This window comes from Plenodomus lingam (genome assembly GCF_022343315.1).
Source record: "Plenodomus lingam strain CAN1 chromosome Unknown contig_3, whole genome shotgun sequence".
Lineage (NCBI taxonomy): Eukaryota > Fungi > Ascomycota > Dothideomycetes > Pleosporales > Leptosphaeriaceae > Plenodomus > Plenodomus lingam.
The window spans coordinates 524808-550045 of NW_027093944.1; the positions used below are offsets into that span (position 1 = coordinate 524808).

At 53.7% G+C, this 25238-nt stretch overlaps 11 protein-coding genes across 11 annotated transcripts; 2 read left to right on the forward strand and 9 right to left on the reverse strand.

Moving 5' to 3' along the window:
- Positions 1-163: 163 nt before the first annotated feature.
- On the reverse strand, positions 164-1926 carry IAQ61_007541 (uncharacterized protein; the record flags this gene model as incomplete). Its single annotated transcript, XM_066097624.1, has 5 exons — positions 164-193; positions 458-1577; positions 1698-1707; positions 1766-1791; positions 1859-1926. The coding sequence occupies 5 exons, from the start codon at positions 1924-1926 to the stop codon at positions 164-166; spliced, it is 1254 nt and encodes a 417-aa protein (XP_065952121.1).
- A 393-nt stretch (positions 1927-2319) lies between these two features.
- IAQ61_007542 (uncharacterized protein) lies at positions 2320-3540 on the reverse strand (the record flags this gene model as incomplete). Its single annotated transcript, XM_003842271.1, has 1 exon — positions 2320-3540. The coding sequence occupies one exon, from the start codon at positions 3538-3540 to the stop codon at positions 2320-2322; it is 1221 nt and encodes a 406-aa protein (XP_003842319.1).
- Positions 3541-3988: 448 nt separating this feature from the next.
- Positions 3989-4438, reverse strand: IAQ61_007543 (uncharacterized protein; the record flags this gene model as incomplete). The annotated part of the gene is made up of 2 exons (XM_066097625.1): positions 4313-4438; positions 3989-4242 (listed from the first exon to the last, which is right to left on the reverse strand). The coding sequence occupies exons 1-2, from the start codon at positions 4434-4436 to the stop codon at positions 3989-3991; spliced, it is 378 nt and encodes a 125-aa protein (XP_065952122.1). The 5' UTR covers positions 4437-4438.
- A 698-nt stretch (positions 4439-5136) lies between these two features.
- IAQ61_007544 (uncharacterized protein) lies at positions 5137-8137 on the reverse strand (the record flags this gene model as incomplete). The annotated part of the gene is made up of 3 exons (XM_066097626.1): positions 7006-8137; positions 5763-6951; positions 5137-5351 (listed from the first exon to the last, which is right to left on the reverse strand). The coding sequence occupies exons 1-3, from the start codon at positions 7294-7296 to the stop codon at positions 5137-5139; spliced, it is 1695 nt and encodes a 564-aa protein (XP_065952123.1). The 5' UTR covers positions 7297-8137.
- On the reverse strand, positions 8138-10581 carry IAQ61_007545 (uncharacterized protein). Its single transcript, XM_066097627.1, has 2 exons — positions 9990-10581; positions 8138-9912 (listed from the first exon to the last, which is right to left on the reverse strand). The coding sequence occupies exons 1-2, from the start codon at positions 10220-10222 to the stop codon at positions 8583-8585; spliced, it is 1563 nt and encodes a 520-aa protein (XP_065952124.1). The 5' UTR covers positions 10223-10581; the 3' UTR covers positions 8138-8582.
- A 1126-nt stretch (positions 10582-11707) lies between these two features.
- On the reverse strand, positions 11708-11953 carry IAQ61_007546 (uncharacterized protein; the record flags this gene model as incomplete). Its single annotated transcript, XM_003842267.2, has 1 exon — positions 11708-11953. The coding sequence occupies one exon, from the start codon at positions 11951-11953 to the stop codon at positions 11708-11710; it is 246 nt and encodes an 81-aa protein (XP_003842315.2).
- Positions 11954-12154: 201 nt separating this feature from the next.
- Positions 12155-17177, forward strand: IAQ61_007547 (uncharacterized protein; the record flags this gene model as incomplete). Its single annotated transcript, XM_066097628.1, has 5 exons — positions 12155-12275; positions 12345-12516; positions 12763-15949; positions 16003-17112; positions 17166-17177. The coding sequence occupies 5 exons, from the start codon at positions 12155-12157 to the stop codon at positions 17175-17177; spliced, it is 4602 nt and encodes a 1533-aa protein (XP_065952125.1).
- Positions 17178-17535: 358 nt separating this feature from the next.
- On the reverse strand, positions 17536-18596 carry IAQ61_007548 (uncharacterized protein; the record flags this gene model as incomplete). Its single annotated transcript, XM_066097629.1, has 2 exons — positions 17536-17879; positions 18560-18596. The coding sequence occupies 2 exons, from the start codon at positions 18594-18596 to the stop codon at positions 17536-17538; spliced, it is 381 nt and encodes a 126-aa protein (XP_065952126.1).
- A 368-nt stretch (positions 18597-18964) lies between these two features.
- On the reverse strand, positions 18965-19678 carry IAQ61_007549 (uncharacterized protein; the record flags this gene model as incomplete). The annotated part of the gene is made up of 1 exon (XM_003842265.1): positions 18965-19678. One exon carries the CDS (start codon positions 19676-19678, stop codon positions 18965-18967), a length of 714 nt encoding a protein of 237 aa, XP_003842313.1.
- A 414-nt stretch (positions 19679-20092) lies between these two features.
- Positions 20093-21255, reverse strand: IAQ61_007550 (uncharacterized protein; the record flags this gene model as incomplete). The annotated part of the gene is made up of 4 exons (XM_003842264.2): positions 21008-21255; positions 20553-20801; positions 20195-20500; positions 20093-20146 (listed from the first exon to the last, which is right to left on the reverse strand). Exons 1-4 carry the CDS (start codon positions 21155-21157, stop codon positions 20093-20095), a joined length of 759 nt encoding a protein of 252 aa, XP_003842312.1. The 5' UTR covers positions 21158-21255.
- Positions 21256-23294: 2039 nt separating this feature from the next.
- On the forward strand, positions 23295-25238 carry IAQ61_007551 (uncharacterized protein; the record flags this gene model as incomplete). Its single annotated transcript, XM_066097630.1, has 2 exons — positions 23295-23335; positions 23732-25238. The coding sequence occupies 2 exons, from the start codon at positions 23295-23297 to the stop codon at positions 25236-25238; spliced, it is 1548 nt and encodes a 515-aa protein (XP_065952127.1).

Consider the following 25238-nt stretch of genomic DNA (forward strand, 5'->3'; position numbering starts at 1 on the left):
CCTACCTTTTTCTTACCTTTCCTCATTGCCACTCTCCTTGCCACTCTCCTTGCCACTCTCACTCTCGCTCTCACTCTCGCTCTCGCTCTCGCATCGCCTTGACATTCATGTCCACTCCTTCCTTCCGCGTCCGACGCCAACGCCAACCAACGGCCAACGCCAACTACGCTCGTCCGACTTTAAACGACAATATCTGTGGTCATGGAATGAGCATGAGCATGAGCATGAGCACGAGCACGAGCACGAGCACGAGCATGAAGCACGAAGCACAGCTTCAACGGTCCACGAGTGCAACACAAAGACAGCATTGACGAATAAGAAGAAAAGCAGCGGGAAAAGAAGGGAAGGGGGGAGAAAAGAGCAAGAAGAAGGAGAGAAAGAAGAGAAGAAGAGAAGAAGAGAAGAAGAAGAAGAAGAAGAAGAAGAAGAAGAAGAAGAAGAAGAAGAAGAAACATACATCATTCCGCCCAACCTCCACCACGTCATCCTCTGCAACCCTCCGCCCCCCCTCCGTCTCCACATAGGCCATGGGCGCATCACCCATGACCTTGCGAAACACATCGCCCACCGTACTCCCCCGCTTCACAAGCACGCAATCGCGAAAGGCAGCGGTAGCGCCAGAACTCCCGCTCGTAAACGTGTGGATATTGCGTACAGGAAAGACGGGGACGAGGCCGAGGAGGTGGGCGGCGCGGGAAAGGACTTCGACGACGCCGGTGCTGCCGAAGCGGTAGAGGACCATGTCCTTTAAGTTTTCGAGCCGTTGGGCGAGCTTGTCGTCGAGGGGTTTGAGGGTGTCGGCTTTGGGTTCGCCGGCGTCGAGGAGGTCTTGGCGGGTGTCGAAGAAGTCGGCGCCGGGGGTGTAGTGGATGAAGCCTTGTTTTGCGAGTTTGCGCAAAAAGACTTCGGAGATTGCGCTGGCGAGGACAATGGTTTGTGGGTCTTGGGTTTTTGCTATCTTTGCAATGTTCTTGTCCGCGTCTGGGTGGTCGATTTTGTTCAGGGCGATGACGGTGGGGAATTTCTCGTCCGTGAAGGCTTCGACTACCCGTTCGATTGTCTCGGGCGTCCAGTCTTGGAGCGGTTCTTTGAGCCCGAGTTTGTCGAGACAGCGGGCGACTACGGTCGAGGTCGAGCCGTAGCCGGAGAATTGGTTTTGCAGGGTTTCGACGGCCGTTGCTTTGATGGCGACATGGCGTCGCTTGATCGATCCCCATTTCTGCATCAGATTGCCTTGTATCCATTGCACGATTTCACTGCGCAGCCATACAATGTCTTGACTGGGATCGTATCCGCGAGTCGCCTTGCCTTCTGCGTCTGTCGTCCCGCTAACATCGACCACGTGCACGAGGGCGTCGGCGTGTCGCAAGTCGTCCAAGAATCTGTTTCCTAGGCCTTTGCCTTCATGCGCGCCAGGCACCAGGCCCGCGACATCGAGGAGTTCAATGGGGACAGAGCGCTTGCCATCGACGCAAGAGCCATAGTTTGGTTTACAGCGGTCGGATGCGCCCACGCGTGCGCAGGCGCATGGTATTTGGAGGTAGCCGATTGCGCGCTGGGGATCGATTGTGGTGAATCTATCATTCCGCGTTAGCCTGCTGTGAAATGGTAGAGGGCACACGCATGGAAAGATATCTTGGGGGCCATGCGACTGGCGACGCGTGCCACCAAGCTGGATTCGAGACGGGACGACTTACGGAAAGTTACCTGAGAGCCTAATCAGCCTGCGATATTCCTAAAACATGCTTTTTCAATTTGTACGGACCGACTTTGGACGTGGCATCTGTTAAACTGGGAACCACTAGATCAGACCATGGTCCAAGGAAGGAGAGAGAGGGGGTGGAGGGGCATCGCGCACCTATTCAACGTTGTGGACTTGCCAGACGATGGCTTGCCTACGAGACCAATCAGAGGATCACGAGGCATTTTCTTAAGGGTTAAAAGATGTAGAGAGGTCTGGGTATCAAAAAGTGAATGTCTGGGTGAAGACTTTGAGTGTGAACTGTGATGTGAGGAGGTGAACGTGATTGCGACTGGTGATAATTTCCCATTTCGTTGCTATCGATAAGGACGTCATCAACCATGATCGAAACGACCAAGTCTCTTCACCCTTCTATACATCGAGGATTTTATCTTACATTTACATTGGTAGCCTTCCCTTGTAGTATCACTTGGATTCAAGTCCCCACATCTAGGGATGAACACATGTATGTAGCAAAAGCATCCCACAGCAAACAATCATACATCCCAGTCGACGCTGGCCATCTCGTACAAATCCCCTCCTTGTACATAGTACCCTCTTTACCGCGAGCCACCTTTTCACAACCCTACATCATCCCCCTCCCCAACCCACCGCCTAAATTCCCTAACCTCCCCAATCCAAACATAACGATAGCAAATCTCCTGAATCTCAAAATACAGCGTGTCCATACCCAGGAGCCGCTTTCTAATCAGACTCTTGATGAACAAGAGTAAGAGTCGGACATGGCGTGCTTGCGCCTCCTTGCCGTATTCCCAGATGGGTTCTTCGTCTTCGTCGTTGTTGTGCGGGGGGTTGGTGTTGGCGTTGGTGGGGTCGTTGGCAGGGGGAGTCGTAGTAGTCGTAGTGGTGGTGGAGGTAGTACTACTGTCTTGACGAGGATGAAGATCCTGTCCAGCCAGCGGCGGCGCCGACCCCATACGTTCAATTGTGCGGAGCGAATGTTGGATATACGACAGGACAACGGGTTCGGGGTCGATTGAGTGCGATTCTAGGGTATGTTCGGCGAGGAGTTTGGTCAGGAAGTCGAGGTGAGGCAGTTGCAAGGGGAGGCGGGAGAGTTCGTGGACGGCGGTGCAGGGCTGCCTGGCTAGACGCTCTCGGATTCCGTCTTTCCAGTCGGCGTTGGCGCCCGGGGTGTCTTGCCCGGGGTGTCCGTTTGTGAGGCCGGGCGGGGAGGTCGGAGGGGTGGAGTCTGGGGTTGAGGATACGGGGAGGTCGGAGGTGGAGTAGATTCCGTCGTCGAGGAGGATTTGTAGATAGGGTTGGATGGCGAATGGTTTCTTGACGCTCAGGCTGGCCAGATGGTGTAGAGTGCGCGGTGTCATGGCGTGGATATCTGATTCCAAGCCCGACGACAGCATCTTCTTTATCCATTCCCCCCTGACAGCTACGATGACCTCTGCACTCGGCTCCCTCGTCGCGGCGTCGTAGCTCCCTGCCACACTCAATGCCTTGTTCGCGCTCTCGGTGTCCAGACACTGGATATAGTTGACCCAATGCGACAAAAAGGGATTCCATCTTACATCCCCCAGGGGCGCATACTCGCGCCAAAACTGGTATTCACCATGCAGCAGCAGCGCCAACAGGCCCCAAGACGGGTCCGCCCGGACCCTGTGCTCCCACGCATCCAGCGTATTCTTGATCCGCAAACACCGCTGGAACGCCCATTCGTTCGGAGAGCCGGTGGATTCGAGGTCGCGCGTGGCGTTGTCAAAAGTCGAGTCTGGATTGCCGAGGCATTGGATTTCTGCGGCGGACAGCTGGGCGCTGTAGTCCATGCTTTGCTTTGTGGCAGGCGCGCACCCTACTTGTAGCGCGACTTGCGGAATAAGAGACGGAGATGGGATTCCTGGCGCTGGGGGAGAGACATGGGGGCCTTGGGGACAAGTTGGGCGGGTTGGAGGTGTCACGGATCGTGATTTCTTTTGGGTGGGGGAACGCGTTGAAGGGGTGAGAGGATCACGCACGTCCCATGGTTCTTTGGCGATGGCATGCCCAGGTCTCACCACCTTGACATTGCAGACACCGCGATGAAGATGCAGTCATGAAAGAATCAAAGAACGTGACCAGTATTTCTCCATCTTCACAGCCTGTACATGGAGCGTGGTTTCAAAAGTTTCATTATCGTTCTCATTAAGTACAGTATGCTACGTCCGTCCAGTGGTCAAGCAGTCCAAGCCAGGACAAAAGCCCGAACACGCCATTCGCTGAACCTCGTACGCCTTTTCAAACAAAATGAATCGCAGACGGAAGAAGCGGTGAAGTCTTGATGTCGTGGCTGGCTGGCTGGGAAATAAGAGATGGGTATCGTGATGTGGTGTAGAGTTGTCGTTTGCCTTTACCGTAACATGGCCGCCGGTTGTTGTTGTTGTTGTTGTTGTTGTTGTTGCTGTTGTTGCTGCTGCTGTTGATGTTGTTGATGATGATGCGGGCGGGTGAGGCTAAAACTTGAAAATAATGTACAGCGCGTGGATGATACCCTGGTCGCAAGCGTTAGGCGATCATGTGGTGGTACGATGAAGGAGGGGGCGGGACTAACCGGAATGTAACCAAGAACGGTCAAGAGGATGTTGATGAGGAAATCAGCATTGCAGCCGCGCTCGAGGAAGACACCTAGAGGAGGGAGGATGATGGCAAGGAGGATCTTGCAGATATCGCTGGCGGTGAAAGGCATGGCTGTTGTTGGTGGGGGTGGGGGTGTTTCTTCGCAGAGGAGAAGAAAGCTAGATGTGAAGGGTGTTGGATGAGGCGGGGGGGAGGGAGTACTAGAAGGGCAAAGTGCTCGTAAGGTGGAGAAGCAGCAGTAGTAGTAGTAGTAGTAGTAGTAGCAGTAGTAGTAGTAGTAGTAGTAGTAGCAGTAGTAGTAGCAGTAGTAGCCAGCAGTGGAGTAGCAGTAGCAGTAGCAGTGAAGTAGCAGTAGCAGTTGCAGCACCGAGTAAAAAGAAGTTTCCTTCTGTCCAACAAAGCAAGGAAAAAGCAGCGAGGGGCGGCCTAGTATTTATGGAAGCCTCCAACCTGGTGACCACCACTTGACCAAACTCGACCCATGACGTAGCCATTCCCGCACCCCGACGAACAGTCTTCGTGTCGTGACAGCCAAGCCCCAGGGCAAGCCGCCCCCTCCAGCCGCCGCATAAGCCCGTCACAGTACGCGCCACAGCTCACACCTTGCCCTTGCCTCGTTTCTTGCTGGCAACCCGTTTGAAGAGTCGAGAATCCAGGGCGTAGAGTAGTGAGTAGTGGAGTAGCATTAAGTAGTACTACAGCATGTCCCCATGTAAGAGTAGAGAACCGTAGGCTAGAGTACAGTTCCTCACCTTGGTAGTACCCACAACACGAGACTGCGCAATCGGGCACTGGGCACTGGCAGCTTTCTACTCTACTCTTCCTGCCTGCTTCCCTGCTTCCCTGCCCTGCTTACCTGCTCGCTTGTTTTCCTTCCTTTCATTTTCTTCGCCAGCGCCCGGATCGCTCGGCTCAGCCGCTGGTGTGGCGTCATGAGCCACGCAAGCTTTGCTGCGGGTTGCGAAATCAAAGCAGGTTTGCGTGCGCCCAGCTAGAGTACTGGTCCTGTGCGCTCTGGTCTGGTCTGGACGGTATAATATAGTACAGTACAGTACAGTACAGTACAGTACAGAGTGCTAGTCAATTGTAGACTGTAGAATCCCGAGAATTGTGCTGTGCACGGCGCCAAACAACTTCCACACGCCACCCTCCCGAGTCGAGTGTGGCTGGTGTGCTGTCTTTGTATTGTACTGTACTACTCTACTCTACTATACCTACATGGCATGGCAGCATCATACTACATCATCGCAGATCGTTGACCATCTCTAGACTAAGCCGTTGATGTTCATGCTCATGTTCTGCGTCCTGGTTATGCTGGATTGACGTCAAGCCAGCCTGGGCTTCGTGCATCTCCTCTCCTCCACGCCATCCTACCCTTTTACTTCAACCCCCAATCCTCACACACCCCATCACCAATGACATATCCCCCCCTCACTATCATCCACACTCCACACCCCCGCCAACCCCACAACCTCAACCTCTCCATCCAACCCCTCCGCCACCTTGCCCAGCCTCACACTGCCCTCCTCGGCGCCCCCAAACTCCGCCGGCCCATTGTTCAGCAACCGGCGCGCCCAGGCATCAATCGCCGGCTCGCCCGTCTCGTCGCGCGCCTGCTTGAGAAAGGGGATGAGGGCGGTGCCGCCGGTGCCGCGCAGTTTCTTGCTGCCCGTGCGGGCGACGGTGTTTGCAATGTTGACCCGGGCCGGGCTGGCTTGCTTGGGTGGGGAGAGGGAGAGGGCAATGGGGCGCGAGTGGGAGTGCGAGCCTGTCCTTTCGCGCGATTTGATGATGATGTAGCGCGAGACGAGCTGGATGTGCTTGTCGCGGAGGCTGCGCAGCATGGCGAGGCAGGCGTCGTAGGCGGTTGTGAGGGCGCGGTCTCGTCGTCGGGAGCTGACGTATTCGCGCAGGTTGGCGATGCGCTCCATGTGTTCGAGAAATCTGCGGTGTGGGCCTGGCATGTACTTTCTCATGTCTTGGATGAAACCGTGGGGTGGGGATGGGGATGGGCATGCTCCTGGGCCAGGGACTACGGGGGTCTCTGTCCGTTTCTCGCCGGTTGGGCGGTGTTCGACGCCTAGGACGACGTCGAAGAACTGGATGATGGAGCTCTGGGCGTTGCTGCCTCCGCTGAGTTCAACATAGGGTGCCTCGCCTGTGCCGTCGTCAAACAGGACTCCGTTTGGCAGGCCAGCGTCTGCCATGTTCTTACTGCCGGCGAGGAAGGGGCGGATGCGGTGATAGAAGACATGTGGGTCACAGCTTTCGTACATGCGCTCAAGAAGCGTGCCAAGCTCGTCCAGTCGCTCCGCAAAAGATCGTAGGCAATTGATGACCGTACTGCTGTCGTTGCGCCTGGCCGCAGCGATCGCATCAAGCATCAAGGGGATGACGGGGCCAGCCCGGGCTTCAATCGCCACTGACACCAGGTAGAACCACGATTCGTCCAGCGATCCGGTAAAGGTCATGTGCGTGGCTAGGTTGTCGAGCGTATCCATTGGCTCTCCATCGAATATCGGCCGCCAGTTCCACAGGCACACTCCTGCATATGTGGCTACCGTGGGAAGTTCCAGGTGACGACAGACTTCCAGCAATGGTATGGATATGGATGGCGGCACAATCTGTATATGACATTAGGCCCTCATCTTTTCCAAGACGGGTTCTTGATAACTTACATCAGACGGTCTGTCGCCTCCCCAAATGTAGCCATGGGCAATGAATGCTAGGATGGAGTAGGCTCGGCGCCATTCGGCTTCTGTGAGAAGAAGGTCGGTCTCCAGCACGGGCAAAGCATCGACGACACGTCGTAACCGCTTAGCCAAGATCAAGCTCTGAAAGTTCCGTACTACCGTCTCCCAGGGTTGGTAGTACCTGTCCGGCAGAATGTCCAGTGGTACTTCGTCAGGGAGGAAGCCGTTCCGAGGCGAGACGTCGTAGTCGCTCAGCCGAGGTAAATCTGGAAGCATTGTAGGAGAAGAGCGTGGGGGACGAGGATTTGGTCGTGCAGAGGAATATATACAGGGCAGACGGGCCAAAGCGGAGCGTTTGATGCAGCCGCTGCTGCTTTTATGCAGGTGCGTTGATGTTAGTCAAATTGTGGCCCAAGCCTGATCTCGCGTGATAATTTGTCGTTGAAGGCTTAGTAGGTTACCGTTGATTAAGGCGGCCGATAGGGAGAAGGAGGTGCCAATCACTTGGTAGGATCTGCTTCTGTGTAGGTCGTAGTAGGAAGGAAGCGAGGTAGACTTCGACAAAAGATGCACAAAGGGTTCCAGGAGAGTGTCCAGGTGAAAGAGGCGTGTGTGGGCAAAAGGAAACCTAGCCTGATGGGTCGTCTCGGAGTGGGCACTAAACTCCAGGTATTTGGTCGGTGGGCGGACACGCGGAGGATTAGTAGTGGTCTTAGATAGGTTTCCTAATTAGCCAGGCAAGTGAGAGATGGATCGAGAAGGACAACACGCGACTGTAAGTAGGGTACAGGAACAATAGGCAAAGCCCCACCATCCGCGGCCGCAAGAGAAGAAGAAAAGTCGCCATCTTGCTGGAAATCCACGCATAGGTACCACACGTGCACCACGGTACTCCAGCCTCAAGCCTCAAGCGTCGACGCTTTGCCAAAGAAAAAATCTTTTGCGCCGGCGAGGGAGGGGAGGGGGCGCATTGAGTGCGTGGGCCATCCATGGTCTGATGGCTCCTAGTTGCTGGACAATCGCTTGAGTCTAGACGTAATATAACGGGCGAGTCCGAATCATCGATTCCGTGGGTAAGCCAATAACTAAAGTGATTGCTAAACGTTCCAACTTGTGGGGAGAAATCGGAGGAGTAGGGTTCGCCTTCGGCCAACGAGGCGCTAAGTTGTGCTATAGTTGGCGTTGGCGCATATACCCCTGCATAACGGTGCTTTGCCGAAGTCGGATCGACAGTAGGTGCCTATCTACTACCCTAGGTATGTAGATGCTAGCCCATCAAACATACATAGACAGTCAAGGTACGAATGTGGGGGTACCTACTCTGCTCTATCTACTCTACGACTTGCAAACAAGTGGATCCACTGGAGACTCTTACATCTTGCGCCACAGATCATGGGGCACCAAACTCGATTCGACAGTTGGTCTGGGTTTTCATTTAGATACGGGGACAGGGGGTCATTACAAAACTCAGGCCTGCCCATAGTTGGAATCAATCAACGAGAATCATGATGCACTCTTGATACGTTTTTGCGAAGACCATGGTACAAACATGGCCAAAACGGTCACGAGCTCTTAAACGGCATCCTCTCCACACTTCGAATCCACCTTCGTCTCCGCCACTCGCCCTTCCTCGACGGGGCATGGCTCTCCCACGCCCGTCTCAAAACCGCCTTTTCCTCCTCCCCAACATCCCTGCTTGCCTTTGAGCCGACTCGCTGCTTCAACGCCTGCCTTTTACTCTCCTTCTCGCTTTCGCTTTCGAGAATCTCGTAGTGCAAATCGGTGACCCAGCGCTCACCCTCCATTTCTACTTCAACCCCCGTCACGCATCGATCTTCTACCCATTCACGGGAAAGCAGGTCGAGCGTCCACTTTTTGTCGCTCCAACGCCAGCCACGAGGTGGTAGTACGTCTTCGAAGAACGGCGTCCCTCGCGGCCTATCGCCTGAGATGCGTGCAGGAGACAAAGGGGCGTAGGGACTGGGTCCAAAAATGAAGCTTTCAAATTCCCCGAATTCATCATGGAGAGCGCGGTGCTGTAGCTCAAAGATTTCGACTTCTCGTGTTTCTCGACTGCTCTCGAGTTCAATGTCGGATTTCGAGATGGTCAGGAGGAATGAACGGCCTTCCTGCTCAGCATCGGTAATGAATTTCTCCGTCTCGGGAGTTGTGAGTATGTCTTGTATAGAGGGGTGGCCAAGCGCGGTGACTGTGTAACCGAGGAGCAGGAAGATGAAGCGCCAGGGAAGCAGGTACGCTGCAATGAAGAGCACATTGGAGAGGAGAAGGAGGAGGATGTACAACATGGAGCTCAACGACTCGTTTGAGAAGTTGGTCAGTGGGGTAATGAAGGATAGGACGGCGTCGTGCGAGCGCGAGAAGTCTTCCATGCAGTTTTGCAAGTCTCGCATGTTTCTGAAGAAGTCTTTGGAGAACTCTGGCGCGGGCTTGATCGTCCGTGCATCTGCCAGTGGTGGACCTCCTAGGTTGCCCATGTAGACTTCATCCACGCTTCTGGTACCTTCTGGCTCTGGATGTCGGGCTAGATAGGCTGGGACCATGATGAAGAACATTCCGCATGCAAGCGGTAGGACGGATAGCAGATGTGGATCGATGCAAACAAAAGTCCATACAAAGAGGAAAGAGAGGGTCTGGGTCGGCTGGACCCAAGTGAAGAGGCGGATGAGGCGGTTTTGTAGAATGAAAGCTACGCCTATACGGGAGTTGAAGCGGCGAAAGTTGGATGACATGGTCGGGATGGAGAAGCTGGGGCGTTCGACATAGGCACGAGACCGTCGATCCTTGATGCGTATTGAGGGGTTATTGACGCCATTTTCAGAATTTGAGTCGTCGTGGACATCTTCGGATGGAAGGACTTGCGAAAGCAGCCTGCTATGAGCGTTAGTTGATGCATGTATCATTCTTTTTACTCCCCTTTGGAAAGTCAAGCCAAGACGCAGGAGGCTTACAAGTTCATCATCTTGTCACCCATTCTACTTGATGATTCGCGATTTATACTCTCGCCCAAGGACTCTAGCTTATCTTTCAGTTTGGTGGCTGAGAGACGATGTGAGCGCCCATGATCCGCGCTTGGTGTTCTAGAATGAGACGTCCTTGGTGTGCTGTCATCTGCAGGGTGTATCTGAACGACAGGGATAGGTGCGTCGCGGTTGGCCAGTGGTTCTGCCTTGCTGGAGCCCATTGTGGTTTCGAGAAGCCGTCTGGCTTTCTGCGTGTCTACACTTTATGGACTCTGTTCCTTGTAGTGCCACTCGTCCACTCTACCACTCTACCACTCTTCCCACTCGAGGGAGTAGATGAAGTCTCCAGGGGTTGCAATGTTCGAGTGAAGAGTGTGCAATCCGCCGCTGAGATGTTTGGGGGTAGATGGTTTCGGGCATGTGTCGAAGGAGAGACAGCAGGTGCGACCCAGTGACCGAGGAAGAGCTGCCTAAAAACAGACCAACCGCTTTGGGACGGGCCCAGGTTCCGTCCTGTCAGTCAGTTTCTCGGATAGGACAAAGACGGAGAGTACGGTCAATGAACCCAAGCTCTCTCGACGGGTCTGGGGTATGCAGGAAATGGCGCATCGCAGAGGGAAAGCCAGATGCATGTGAGCATGACGCACTCCCAACTACGGTATGTATCGTACGCAGGCAAGCCGTAGCTCATGGCATGGCTGGCCCGGTCTGTGGCTTGCTTGTGGAACCTTGCCTATTTGGGCCAGTTCCCCACCAGTCGTCTGTGCGTCCTGGGCGTCATGTAGCCTGACCCTGATCATCAGGCACACTGGCACAACACATGCAGCATGGGCTGGGAAACCATATACTGTGCCGTTGTAGTAGGCATGGTGGGGATAGGCCCATGGGCAATTAGAGATGCATGCTGTCGCAGAACTCGTTCAGTCCGCAGGGGGCTTTGGCCTTGGCGGTACTTCGGTGAGAATCATCTACGGTTTCGATGCATAATTCACTTCATTCCGTGCGTGTAGGATACTGTGGCAAGCAAGGTTATGAGAGTCGCACGATAGGTAGGTACCATCACAACATGCAGATTCCAGCATGCATCCGAAGTAGTCAATAAGAGCCGTTTCTTATACTCTGCCTTTTGACCTTGTCCTCAACGACACACATGTTCATCGTTGGACGGTCGCATGGGGTGGCTGGCATGCTTGTCCTTGTTGTTGTTAATGAATCAAGCCCAAAAGCCATAGTCAGCGGCCCTGTAGCGTCCCTTTGTTTTTTTTTTTGCTTCTTTTTTTTTTTGGCGTGCAGTCGTGCACATGCTGAGAGCCGTACAAGGGTGTGAGATAGCGTTGCGTTGCGTTGCGCTGTGTACCAAGGTCGAGGGGCAGTAGTTCTGGTCGCACTGCCTGGTGTGCATCCGTCGTCTGGGGCCACGAGCTCGGCAAGCAGAGGCGTGGGGAGAGAGGGCCGGCCTTCTTCTCTGTGCTTTTGTGTTTGATCATGGATGGCCGGCTCATTCCTCGACTGGCTGGCCCGTTGGACGCGGCCATCGGTTTCCGGGGAGAGGAGAGAGCGACGAGAGCGAGACAAGGAACGTTGTTTTGATGGAATCATGTCATGGCATGCCATTCGCTGTTCTGGCGGCGGACCGAGACAGCCTGCAGGGGCGGGGGGAGGGAAGCACTGGAGGGCGCTCGACAACCTTGAAGGCTTGACCCTTTCTAGCTGGTCTTTTGGCGAGCTTGCGAACGTGCCTCAACTGTAACTCCAAACGACCCATCATCGACCGCCCTCCCATTGTCATCGTCTGCCTCATCTACACCTGAGCGCCTCACCTCCTCGTCTGCCGGAGTGCCGCCTCCTTCCCTCTCCACACCCGTGCACGCTGCCCCTACGTATATTCCGCTTCGACGTATCGCGGCTCCCGCAGATCCCCCCTTCACCGCCGCCTCGGACCCGGTCGACATGTTAGCATAGTTCTGACCGGCGCCCAAGCTCGCCGCTTGGAGTCAGTCTCCGCGCGCACCACCCCCAAAACACCACTCGGAGTACAGAAACCTACCAGCGCTCGGCTGGCGGCAGAGCTGGTACGGCCTGCCTGTTCTCCTGCATCGGTGCGGTTGCGGTTGCGGTTGTTGCATCGCAGTGGCAGATTGCGGTGCTGACCCATGGCCACCACCACCCAGCCCCGAACAGCTCCTCGAGCCATGGACGAGTCGACAGCGTCCACCGCCCCCCCAGTGAGGTCGGGCTCCACCCTTTCGGCGGAGGATTCCAGTGGCTCGTCCGGTAGGTTGACACGGCAACAAGGCGGATTGGTGATGTGCGAGGGAGATGCTGATAGTGAAACTCCGCCAGAGGACCGCGTGCGCAAGTTCCAAAAGACGACGGAGAATGGCAGCCGCCTGCGCAAGACGAGCGCCTCAAACGCCATAAACGCTTCACGGCCGCCACCGCCAGCACTACGTGGTGGGCGGAACAAGGTGCCACTGGGCCCACGCGAGAGGCCCCAAGACTTTTCCAAGCAGAGGTAGGTAGGAGTGCACTCCGTTGTTGTTGGACCTATATGCCATCATTATTGCTGTGTGATGATGGTGGCTGGTCTGTCCTGGTTCTGGTTCTTGTTCCTATTCTTATTCCTATCCTATTCCTATTCCGATTCCTCTTCTTGTTCTTGTTCTTGTTCTGATTCCTACTTTTGCCTGTTCCGATGATGATAACACCATGGCTACCATCATTTCCGTACAATGGCTAACGCATCTTTGTGTGTTCACAGTAGAATCGTGAGTGGAACCAGCGCGGCTTCGATCGAGGGTCGCTCCTTCCTACCCACGGCCACAAATGAGGCCACGACGCGCCCAGTGCCTGCAAACCCACCCTTCAGCTTTTCCAAGCAACCCGAGCTCGCCTCTCCAGACTACCCCGAGAGCACCACCAGTTCGCTTGACTTTCTCCCCTCGGTCAACTTTGACGACTTCGCCAACAGCCTCGCCTATGAGCCCGACCTGAGTGACTTTCCAGCGCCGGGCACCTTCAAGAGCAACACCGAGAACAGTAACAACAACACTACCAATACCACGACGAACACCACTAGCACCACCACCAGAAATCACAACAGCCTCCTGCCTGCAAGCAACAGCACCCCCAACATGGCGCCCTTCCCCAGCGCCCCAACAGAAACACGTCCAGCACGCAGCAGCTCTTTCGCGCGCCGCTTCAGCCAGTCAAACAGCCGCAAGTCCATGGGCGCCACCGTCTCGGGCAACAGCAATACCTTTGCCACCGACGGCTCGTCAATGCCACCACCGCCCTCCAACATGGCCATCCGCACACGGCGACAGAGCCAATTCCCTGCCCAGGCCCCGCCGCATGCCGCTGCACGTGCACCACGAAAGAGCGTTGGCCCTGGAATCATGCCAACAAGCAGCTTCGAGAGCCGACACGACACATCCAGGCTAGCTGCTGACAACGTGTCATCGCAAAACGCCTGTTCGCCCTCGCTGAATAAAGGGAGCCGCCGCGAGACGCTCTCTTCAGGCATTACCTCTACAACCGCCGTACCCAGACTGCCAAATGCAGCGCGGACAGCAAAAGCAAAGTCATTCCAGCCACCCTCGAGACTGCAGTCTGGGCACCTGGCTGTGGCATCCATGACACCAGATCCAAACGGTATGCCTATGAATCATAACCGTTCGGCAGGAAGATCGCCTGCACAGCGAACCCTAACCCCATCGTCGACTTCGAGCAAGCGGCAGTCAACCGCACCCCACATCTCCGGCCTAGGAGCAAGAACCATCAGTCCAACCGATGCTCGGCGGCTGAGACGACTGTCTATGAATCCCAATCCGTCCGGTGGTCCCGTTGGCCCTCCCACTCCCCAGGGTGATCATACCTTTGAGGACCAGATCTTCAACCAGTCGCCTGCCGTCACCTACACAAAGAGCATGACGCCGTCCTCTGCTCGTGCTACACCCGAACAAAATCGCAAATCGTATGCATCTGGCGTCTCCCTATCATCAAACTCTAGCCTCAATTCACTCAAAATGAACAACCCTTCCATGCCTCTGCGACCGATTCCCACTCTTGCAAGCTCGCGACTACCGACACCCAAGTCAAGAAACGTACATAGTTCAGCAGGAGGAGAGGATGGTGAAGAGGTGCCTCCTGTTCCAGCCATTCCAAAAGCCTATGAATCGCCAAAGGATCCTGAGCGCAGCAGCTTTGCTTTTGGGGCGCATACTGCACAGCCCAACATGTCCGCTCAACCCTCACAGGGATCGTCGACTGCAGCCAACGCCCCCGTATCTGGCCTTCGCCGTGATGATGCTCAGAGCGGAAGTCCCGGACTGAAGAGCTCGACTGGGTCCGTTCGGCACCGTAGGGGGCTAACAGTCGGATCTGGCTCGGAGCCTGACAGACAACCTGCTGCGCAACAGTCGACCAAGAAGAACTTGCAACCAATTCGATTGCCGCCATTGAATTTGCTACCACTGGGAACGCCCACGAACAATAGGATCTCGTCATTTCCACCTCCATCTGCCGAGGTCAACAATCGCAATGTTACACCTCCTCCAAAGCGTGCAGCCAAGACACCCAGCACACCTATGACAGCATCCAAGGCGAGCTTCTTTTCTAATCGCAATCAGCAGGATCAGACCGAGTACAACAAGCAACTTCGCAGTAGCAGCTCTGCGATCAACCTCCGCGCACCCGAGACACCCGTTGAACCAGTACCCAAAATAGGTACCATGCCCATTCCTACCTTGAATCCTACGCGCCAAGCAACCACGCCGTTTTCTTCCAATTCACTGCCCAAGGGTAGTGGTGAGTTCAGCCGTCTGCAGGCCCGACCAAGCGGTGAATATAGGCCCAACAGAGATTTCGAGCTTCAAAGTATGGTTGCAGGGCCAAGACCTCTACAGAAGAAAGACACCTCAGACTCTGCACACACCTCGACTGAACCTGAGCCTGAAACACCAACATCGGGTTCCTCGCTGCGGCGCAAGCTTAGTCTAAGCGGCTGGCGACGAGCATCTTCTAAAGCTGCATCGCATTCTGCACAGCCGCAATCATCCCGAAAGCCGTCCCAAAAGGCTCCTGATTCTTCTTTGCAGGCTCCAAGAATTGGTGATATGCCACCACCGCGGCTACCCGCTTCTGCAACATGGAGCGGTGCCATTGGTACAAGTCCCACGCTGAACACGAACACAAGCACGAGTACAGGTACAAGCCGGTCACGCCCGTCGCTTGATTTTGGACGTCGGAAAGCATCTACAGCGACAGTTGCTAGTGACACCGAGCTTGAGAAACCTAGCCGCAAGCCTGCATCAAACACGGCTACACGTACACTATCTGGACTTCTTGATCCACCAGCGCCCAAGACCAGTTCATCAATCTCGAATTCAATGCAGCGCATGCTTGGTTCGAAGAGCTCTTCGAACATGTTAAAGGCTCGCAACCTTGAAAGTAATCTGGACCGAGAGGACCTGGCAGCTGACGAGGAAATGCGGAAACTTGCGTCTAAGAGAAAAGACTTTGAGAATGCTGCGCGAGATGTGGATGAGCTACGCAAGCGCGCCAAGCCCCAGGAGCGTGTCAGCCCATCGCAAGCGTTGCAAATGGTCAACCTGAACATTTTTGAAAGAGGCGAGATTATCGATTACAAGGATATCTACTTCTGCGGGACGAAGAATGCAAAGAAACACGTCGGCGATCTGGGTGCATCAACAGCCAACTTCGGATATGATGATGAAAGAGGCGATTACAACATCGTGCTGGGTGATCACCTTGCCTATCGTTATGAAGTCGTGGATGTCTTGGGTAAGGGTAGCTTCGGTCAGGTTGTGCGCTGCGTAGATCACAAGACTGGCGGACTGGAAGCCATTAAGATTATCCGAAACAAGAAGCGATTTCATCAACAAGCTCTGGTCGAGGTCAACATCCTCCAGAAACTGCGCGAATGGGCAAGTTTTTTAACAACAAACCTGTAATCTGAAATAATGCTAACGATCATTAGGACCCTGATAATAAGCACAGTATGATCAATTTCACGCAGAGCTTCTATTTCCGCGGCCATTTGTGCATCTCTACGGAATTGCTGGGAATGAACCTGTACGAGTTCATCAAGGCGCACGAGTTCAAGGGCTTCTCACTCCGTCTCATTCGGCGTTTCTGCAAGCAGATGTTGGCTTCACTGATTCTCCTCAAGACCAAAAAGGTCATTCACTGCGATTTGAAGCCAGAAAACATCCTGCTCGCCCACCCACTCCACTCGGAGATCAAGGTCATTGACTTCGGATCAAGTTGTTTCGAGTCAGAAAAGGTGTACACATATATCCAGTCGCGATTCTACCGCTCTCCAGAGGTCATTCTTGGTATGAGCTACGGCCTTCCAATCGACATGTGGAGCTTGGGCTGCATCCTCGCAGAGCTTCTCACAGGATATCCCATATTCCCAGGAGAGAACGAGCAAGAACAGCTAGCGTGCATCATGGAGATCTTCGGGCCTCCCGAGAAGCATTTGATTGAAAAGAGCAGCAGGAAGAAGCTCTTCTTTGATTCACTTGGCAAGCCAAGAGTCACGGTCTCTACGAAAGGCCGCCGACGTCGACCGAGCTCCAAGACTTTGCAACAAGCGCTTAAGTGTGACGACGAGGCGTTCCTCGACTTCATCGCAAGATGCCTGCGATGGGACCCAGATCGCCGCATGAAGCCAGACGAGGCAATGCAGCACGAGTTCATCACTGGAGTGAGAAGGAACACGCGTCAAACCCAACGTCCGAATGGCCCGTCAGGCGTGTCCTCTCCCGCAAAGCGGTTCGCACCTTCACAGACGCCACAAACACGTGCTCGTCCACTTCCCGAGCCGCCAGCCACGAGCTTCAAGAACGGCACGGCCGTCACCGGGCACCGCAACATCTCGAACAGCGCATCGCCTAACAAGCCGGACGCGCCTCCGAGACGCCACTCGACAGTGCAAGGTATACAGGGCGGAACATCGGGAACTAAGCGGGCAGCCAACGGAGCCCCACTGAATCCTTCGACAGGTAGTGGCCTCCCGCGAGCAGCGCAGCGTAGCGTGTCAGGTAAGCCTGATCTCGCTTCTGCAGCTGCTATAGCGAGCCTTGTATGTATTCCCAATTTTTCAAATACTGCCAGTTCTCACTAATCGCCCAGCAGAAAACGCGATAGAGGCCCTAGAACAACAATGAACAACGCGTCTACGACATGAAAGCACACTATACTATTTAATAACCAATAGCTTGGCATTTTGCCCAGCTCCTATTGGCGGAAACACACTTTGAGCGGTGGTGGTGGCGGTAATAGCATTACACATTTGACGAGTAGCACATATTCTTTTCATCAAGCACCTAGCGACGTTTATACCCCCTCCTCTCCAAAAAGGAAGCATCTTCCACTTCAAACGAGGGTTGAGGCTTTTTGACATTGGTTGTATTTTGATGAAGTACTGTTGGATTTTGTATTGCATGGGGCGAATAGGGGGTGGAATGGAATTGGAATGGAATGCAGTGATGGGGTGGGGGGAGGTTTAGGTGTCACAAGGGGATGGGGTAGGGGTCAAAAGCAGGGGCAAGAGGCGAGAGGAAGCATTGGTTGAGTAGAGCAATATTGGTGATGACATAAGCATATTTGCCTTTTTCTTTTCTTCTTCTCTTTTCCCATGAACGTTGTTGTGTAAAGACTGTGGCTTTTTCTTATTCTTCACAAGAAGCCTGTTTTCCTTGGTGACGAGCGTTCTATCTTCTTTCTTGGGGTTTGAATGGATTGGGGGGATGTCCGGATCTGTTGTCCGGACGGACTTGTAGTTGTTGGATGCTAGCTGATAAACCCCCTTACCCCTACCCCTTACGGATTTCTGGGACTCCTTCTTGTCTATTTACATACATTCCCCCCTGTTTGTTTTTTACCCACCACAGGACCTCTGGGCAGCTTGGTGATGGCGCTCTTTCCCTTTACTCTTTAACCTGTACCATTTCCCCTTGCGCTTTCCTCTCACAGACGAATATTTGAATGAATGAAAATGAATGAATGAGTACATATTTGCACCCATCGTCCTGACTGAAATGTCCAATCTCCAGTGGATCTTTTCTTTGTTTAAATGGAATCTCCGAGCGTGTATGGCACGAAGGGAGTTTTTTTTTGTGCGCTGAGTTCTGGGCGCGCTGGTGGGATGGAGAAGGGAGAGAGGGAGGGTTGGGGGAGTTAGGAGTTAAGACTTGGGTTTGAAGAAATCTGGAGGAAGAAGAGGAAGTGCATGAGCAGGGCATGCGAAGTCCACGGGCCAAGAATTGAAATCATATGTATGGTTTACAGAAGGGGAGATACATGGGCCCGAGGAGTTCACGTCTGGATTTGAGTCTGAGTCAAAATCACAAACAAAGCAATAAGAACCCCCACCTCTTGTAGCATTTATACATTACGAACCTCCTCCGTGCGTTTGTACATCACAAATTGCCTTACCTCGTACCCTAGAAGCGCTAAGCAGAGGCGGAGTTTAACCTTTGTGGGTGTTGCTTGTGCTCCTATGACTCACCTGCGGTATGGGTGAATACTGCATGGTGCGGGTGTAGTGAGAGGCTCGGTTGGCATAGGGTGTGGTGGCTTGTGGGCTGATGATGTAGGGGCTTTCGAGGGTGGTGGGATGGAGTGTTGGGGTGTGCGATAGGAGAGATGGGCTGGGAGCAAGTTGGACTATGGGACTGCTGAGATAATAATATGGTGTGTGTTGTTGGTCATGTCTCACTGTAATGTAGGGGATGTGGGCGGTAGGGTAATGTTGCAGAATGAATGTCATGAGACTGTCGTTGGTGATGAGATTTATAATGTAAGATAGTACCGTCGTATGAAGAGAGAAACCCATCAATTTTCTAGAAAAAAAAAACGGACACTTGATGTTCTACCCGAGACAAAGTCACCGCGACCCAGAACAGTAGACGCACCGAGGCTGCACTGCTCCTTCATGAGCGAGCCTGGAAGCGACAAAATGAACGCTCGACGCATCGGGACACCGTCGTCCGCACACGAGAACGAGTTGCCAGACCATGCCGTTCATAGGCCACCAGCACTTGACAGTATTGAGCATTGTCCATGTTGAGCATTTCCGTCTCGATGAAGAGCTGAATTGCCGTACCGCAAGGCTGGCCGCTCAACACTTGAAACCGGACGAGATTGTAGCAAAGCGCATCGAGCCAGGAAGGCCACTCGGGCTTAGCCTGAAATGCCCACCATATGGTCTGTACATCTAGTTCTGTGAGAGGTGTGGTGTGTAAGGTGTGCATGATGCGACTACGTAGTGTCTCGGCTTCAGGCTTGAGCATAAGTTGGAGAGAGCGGTATATTTTGATGGCATCACTGACTGAGTTTGTGGGGGGAAGGGGTGTGTCAATCATGTTAGCAGCGGCGTGGTTCCAGTGGGCAAGGAGGCGGTAGAGACCTGCCCATTCGATATCCTCGACATGATCGTGCAGTGGTAGGCGTATAAAGAGGCGGTATCGATTTAGCAGGATGTCTGGTTCGATCAAGTGACATATGTGAGGTGCATAGTGCTCAAGTACAGATAGCGGTACGTAACTGACACACTGGTCATATTGCTTTCGTTGGTCACACATGTGAACTGCTACCGTAGGAACTTGAAAATATGTTCGCGGAAAAGTTGGTGATGACAGAACCATAGTTGTGATTGAGAAGTGTTACTCTTAAATAGTTTCGATAGTCGAAAGTTGCACAAGGATGACGTGCGGAGATGCTGCTGTCTCATCAGAGTACAGTGAGCAAGTATGGCAGAATTTATAGTATTATGCGTGTCGAACTAGCGTCGTGACATTGTTCGAATGTTAAAAAAAACACTAAAGATCTGCTGCAGTACCATACAGATCTCTGGCACAAACACAGTGTCTTCCGGCATAGCATGCACGGGGCGCCGGCTCGTTCGATGCGCTTGCCGCCGCTCATTGGTGACCAAGAGGTTATTGAGACTCATACTGACCACTTGGGCCTGTGGGCGGGTCTACAACCGTCTATGCGACATTGTGATGCAGGATTGGGATAGATCCCGCGAAACCCTGGACAGTGAGGCCTCTCGCCTCTCAGGCTCCCCAGCTGAGTTCGTACGCAAAAACAGTACGACGAAGGAGTTCATCCTGTGGAGCGTTAGCAGCTAGTAAGAAAGGACATCGAGCATGACTTACACCTGGGTCTTCCTTGAATAACACCTCATCCATGACCTTTTCAAACGTCTTGGTGACTGTGAAGCCAGCCTCACGTGCCAGATCGAAGAAAGCCATGTCCTTGTCATAAAGCCACGGTCGATAGGGGGTAAAGAAGACATAGGCTCTCGAATCAGGTGACTTCTTGAGCGTCAGCTCGACGGTCCTGATCAATTTGGTATGCTCCGAGTGATTGAACAGCAAATCCGCGAGGATGAGTACATCAAAATGTTGCTCCTGTGGTAGATGTCTAGTGACTGTCTCAGTCAAGGCGCCCCAAAGGTAACCCTATGGGCTTTGTTAGAAACATCGTATAAGGCTTGAGAGAGCTAGTACAGACTTCGGCCACAATCTTGCGGGGATTGGGTAACAGGTTACAATGAGCAATATTGTAGCGTAGGTTTTCGATGAGGTCAGCATCAGGGTAATCTGTGACGACTGTCTGGCGGGCACCATTGAGAGCACAGACAAGACTAGGTAGTCCTGCCCCAGCGCCAAGCTCAAGTACCGTCTTATCCAGCACCAAGTCTTGTGCATGCTCTTCCAAGTATGTCGATATCGTTCGACCTGCATTCCAGACGAGATGGCCCTGCAATTGTCAGTCAGCTACATGTACGCCCGTGGGAAGTCGGCTGAAAACACCAAAGGATTAGTCCTTGTTCGACACAGAGACACCCCCCCGAAGACGTGGAAATATGCAATTATAGTTATTCAATGCAATAATAACAGAAAAGTCACGTGGTGTGGAGTAGGCTGGGTACGATGTGTACCATATGAGGAAGGAGGACTGCTCACCCACAGCGGATTGTGGCCCACCAAGCGAAACTTGAGCTCCTCTCCAGTCAGCAGTCGATGGGTGGCAAAAGTAGCCTGCTTCTCAGACTCGTAAAAACCCGCTGGCTCCTGGAAGAGGGTTAAACCCTCCTCGTCTGCATCTGAATCCATGAGGAAGACGAAGCTTGACGGTGAAGTGCGGTGACTGGAGTTGAATTATTTTGGACAGGCTCTAAGTGGTTCAGTTCAAGTTAGTGTCACCAGCCACAGAGGGCACACGCCACACTGCCACACTGCCACACTGCCACACTGAGGCACGACTCGCCTTGGTTCCTGGCTCTCACACGGAGAAGTGGGATATTAGTGATAGTGGACCGAGGGATGGACAAACAACAAACGTTCTGAGCATGCCCAAAAAAATCAATTTTAGCTAGAAAATTGTAATACTATATTTAACTACGCTAACTCTCTAATAGGAGTTGCAATCTTACTACGGAGCCCTGAGTGAAGAGGAAGGTTTGCTATTGTTTGGTTAATCATACGTGAAGACGAACATCCCACTTTTCCTCCGGCGCTAGAGCCTGAGAATGCGTAGTGCTCGGTCCGTCAGCCCGTCACGTGACAATATCTTGCTCACTCGAGTCACGGGCAGTGAACCACTGACATAGGTACTATGTAGGTATATGGTAAGATAGAGTCAATAGATACCACCCATATTGCATGCGGTATTAGCATCCATATTCGTTGAGAACCAGCGCCACACACATGTGGCTTGCTTTGCCAACAAATCTCATAACACATAGGTACATATGGTAGCTGCTAGGTAGTTGGTAGGTACCGGTACCGGTGGTCCTATGCCTGTGTGGCTCGATCCATTCAGCAGAAAGTATCTTTTATTTTTGCAGCAGTAGATTCAGCCAGCCATCACGCGCTCCAAAGAATCTGAAAAACCGGCGGTAGTCTGTATGTAAGATGACAATCCCCTTCCTCGTGTTTGACCACCTTCTCTCCTGTGCAATATCACCGTTCGATAGACAAAAGACTGTCTACTGAACTTAGTTATTGCGGTACTCACCTGATCGGCCCCCTCTCTCCCCCCAACCACCCCCCGCGCCGTTCGCGTTGTTGAATCCAATTCCCCACCTGGCCGCATCCTGGCTGCTGGCTTCATCGTAGCGTTGGCCGGCCACGGGGTCACTTTCACTGTTGTTTCGATCATGGCAGCCGTCCGACGCAGGGCAATTTCGCCCGCCCCTCGTACGGATCCCAGGTCGAGGAGGGTGAAAGGCTTGGTGGGCAGGACGGCGATGCATCGACTGGACAAAGGTCTACTTTAATACTACTCTAGACGCTCCTTTGTCTGCGCACCATTCCCCTGCCAACCCCTCGCTCGGCCTGGTGAAGCCATCCAACGGCGGCGGCAGGTGTCTTAGTAAGAAACTTGCTCAACGCTAAACCACGCTTAACCTAATCCATCTTCTTGACGGACGTCGCATCCAATTCACCAACACTACCTTGAGACAGCCGACCAGCAATATCCCGCGCATTACCGCCTTGACATTGACTCCCGAACTCTCAAGCGATAGGGCGGAAGAGGAGGGCTAGTTGGAGTCTGCATTCCAAGGATACCTAGGCTGCCACTCGCTTCATCCCACGCCCAAGGCCTCAAGTCCCAAGGGTCCTTTGCTCTCACACACAAGACAATCCATCTTTGTCGGCTGACCGTCCAGCCAAAGGCATCAGCCACGTCTCCGCCCTATTCCCACGCCAACTGCTTGTTGCCGTCACTACGGCGCAGCCTGAAGAGCCAGTGGGAGACCAATTCCAAGCCTGGCTCGACTTTCGATTCCCCCCAGTCCGAAACTGCTTTTGCAACCAGCAACCCACCAGCGCTTTAGCCAACTCTGCGGGCGGCCGTCGGCAACTCCCCAATTCTCGTCCTATCCAGCCACGCGGCAACCGACTGGACCCTTTCTTGCATCGCACGGCCCAGGCTCGCGATTGCACCAGCTCTTTCAATCTTCAACCGCTTGGGTCCACGCCTACAGCTGACCTCGATCGAGCCCAGTTCATCACTTTGCCCTTCGACCAGGATCGCCTGTCTAGCCCGTCGCGAAGGTCGGATCCTGTCAAACGCGCCACTGGGACCCCTCGCAACACAATTCCACGTGCGCCTTGTGCCGTGAGGTTATCACTACCTTCACTGCCATCAACTACCTTACTCACTCTCACCGACACCCGGCCGTTCTGACAAGTTCCTCCCTTGCGCCTTGAGCAAGTTTTCCTGCTTTCATTCTAGCCCTGCAGTATGTGGGCCGAGGTCGATGGAGAGCGCAAGAAAGTCGCCTGGTAAGTGAACACCTACCTTCCCTTCAGTTTCTCTCTCCAACATCCTCACACTGTCGCCTCTTTGCCCCTAAACTGGCCTTTTCTTTTCTCCACTCGACTTCTCTTCAATCTATCACTTTGCCTGGATGCATGACAGGTTCGGGCCAGATCAGCGCACGAATTCAGAGCGATATTCCATAGCGCTTGGAGGGGTCCATTCTGAGATGTTCTTGAATCTTACTTGGGTCATTTATCTTGAGGAGGAGGGGAGGCGGGGGGCGGGGTGGTCTCCAGGTCTTCGTCATGATAACTAACATGTTCTAGTGGTCCCTGCATTCGAGGCCATCGGTCTTCAAAATGCGACCACAGAGACCGAGTCCTGGTGGAAGTTCGGAAACCTGGTCGTCCATTAAGCAGCTGCCCCCACCCAAGCGGTTCATGCAGCTGTGAACGTGTTGTTATCAATTACACGATCCCCAAGGCTTCGGAATGCGCCTGCCCAGCGGAGCGTGCACAGCCTACTGCAACCGTTGTCGGTAACAGCCGTATCCAGAAGCCCAGGAGAAGATCTGCGGTTAACACGGCTTCACTGGAAAAGGCATTGCGAATAGGCCAGGACACGGAAACAGACACTTCTTCGACTATACGCACTCCAACCGAGGAAAGCGCAAGTAATGAAGCATCGCCACCATCCAGTGCAAGCTCGACGCCTCACATACTACCCCTGCAAAATGAAGGTGCTTCAAGCTGTTGCAAACAAAAATCACAACTGCCATCAATACCGAAAGCGAATTGTTGTAGTAGTAGCAGCAACAACAACAGCAGCAAAAAGCAGTCTCAGGCTGAATCCGCGCCGGTAAAGACATGTTGCGCTGGTTCAAGCGTTCCAGCCAACACGGTACGGCAACCCTCCGCATATCCACATTACGGACAGCAATTCCAGTTTCAGACCCAACCTCCAGTACCAAACCCGCACTTTCGCCAATTCCAGCAACATGTGTCGTCAGCGGCAGGCCTTCCATACACTCTCGGTGTTCCAATTTACAATCACGCAGCCGCAGCATACCACCAACAACCTCCACCTCCACCTCCGCCCGTATCAATACCAATGAACGCAGTTCCCTCGCACGCCAGCGCTCCTGGCGGGCAACAAGCTCCCAAACACAATTGCCACTGTGGAGATTCATGTAGCTGTTTTGGATGCGCTGCCCACCCCGATAACGCGACCATGATGGAATACGTACGACTGATGGCCCAGTTCCAATACACTGGTGGCTTTGGAACCATGTCTCCTCCTCTGTACGACATGCCGACGTACCCCCACCACCCAGGGTTTGGCGCTGAAGCCAATCAACCAGTGAATTATCCAGCTATATCACAGACGATGGCGGCCCCTACACCTACGCGGATGAACTACCCACCAAATGTGGAGATGTCGATTCTACCCCATGCAGCGATACCCTACTCGGGACCTTGGCAAAGACCGCCTGTCCTTGTGACAGCGATGCAGGGATCTCGTTATTTGGAGCCAGGCAGTTATACGCTGGCGAGCCCCATGGAAGGCCAGACGCCGCAAAAGGTGGAAGAGGGAAGGACTACACCGATCGCTGAAAGCCCCAGTGATGGTAGCCGAGAGGACGACACTTCGACACTATCCCCATCATCATACTTCTGGAACCAGATGACGCTACCCAGCTGTTCCGACGCAACGGGTACATGTCAATGCAGCGACGGTTGCGCCTGCATGGGCTGTCTCACCCACGGCGGCCACAATGGTTTGCATCTCGACGAGCCGATCATGAACGAGCATGACAACTTTCCGGAATACACTGCGGATCCCAACCTCAACCTGAACGAGTCCACGGCAGCGGCAGCGGCAGCAGCGGCAGACTTCATGCAATTTCACGCATCAGCGCCAACATGA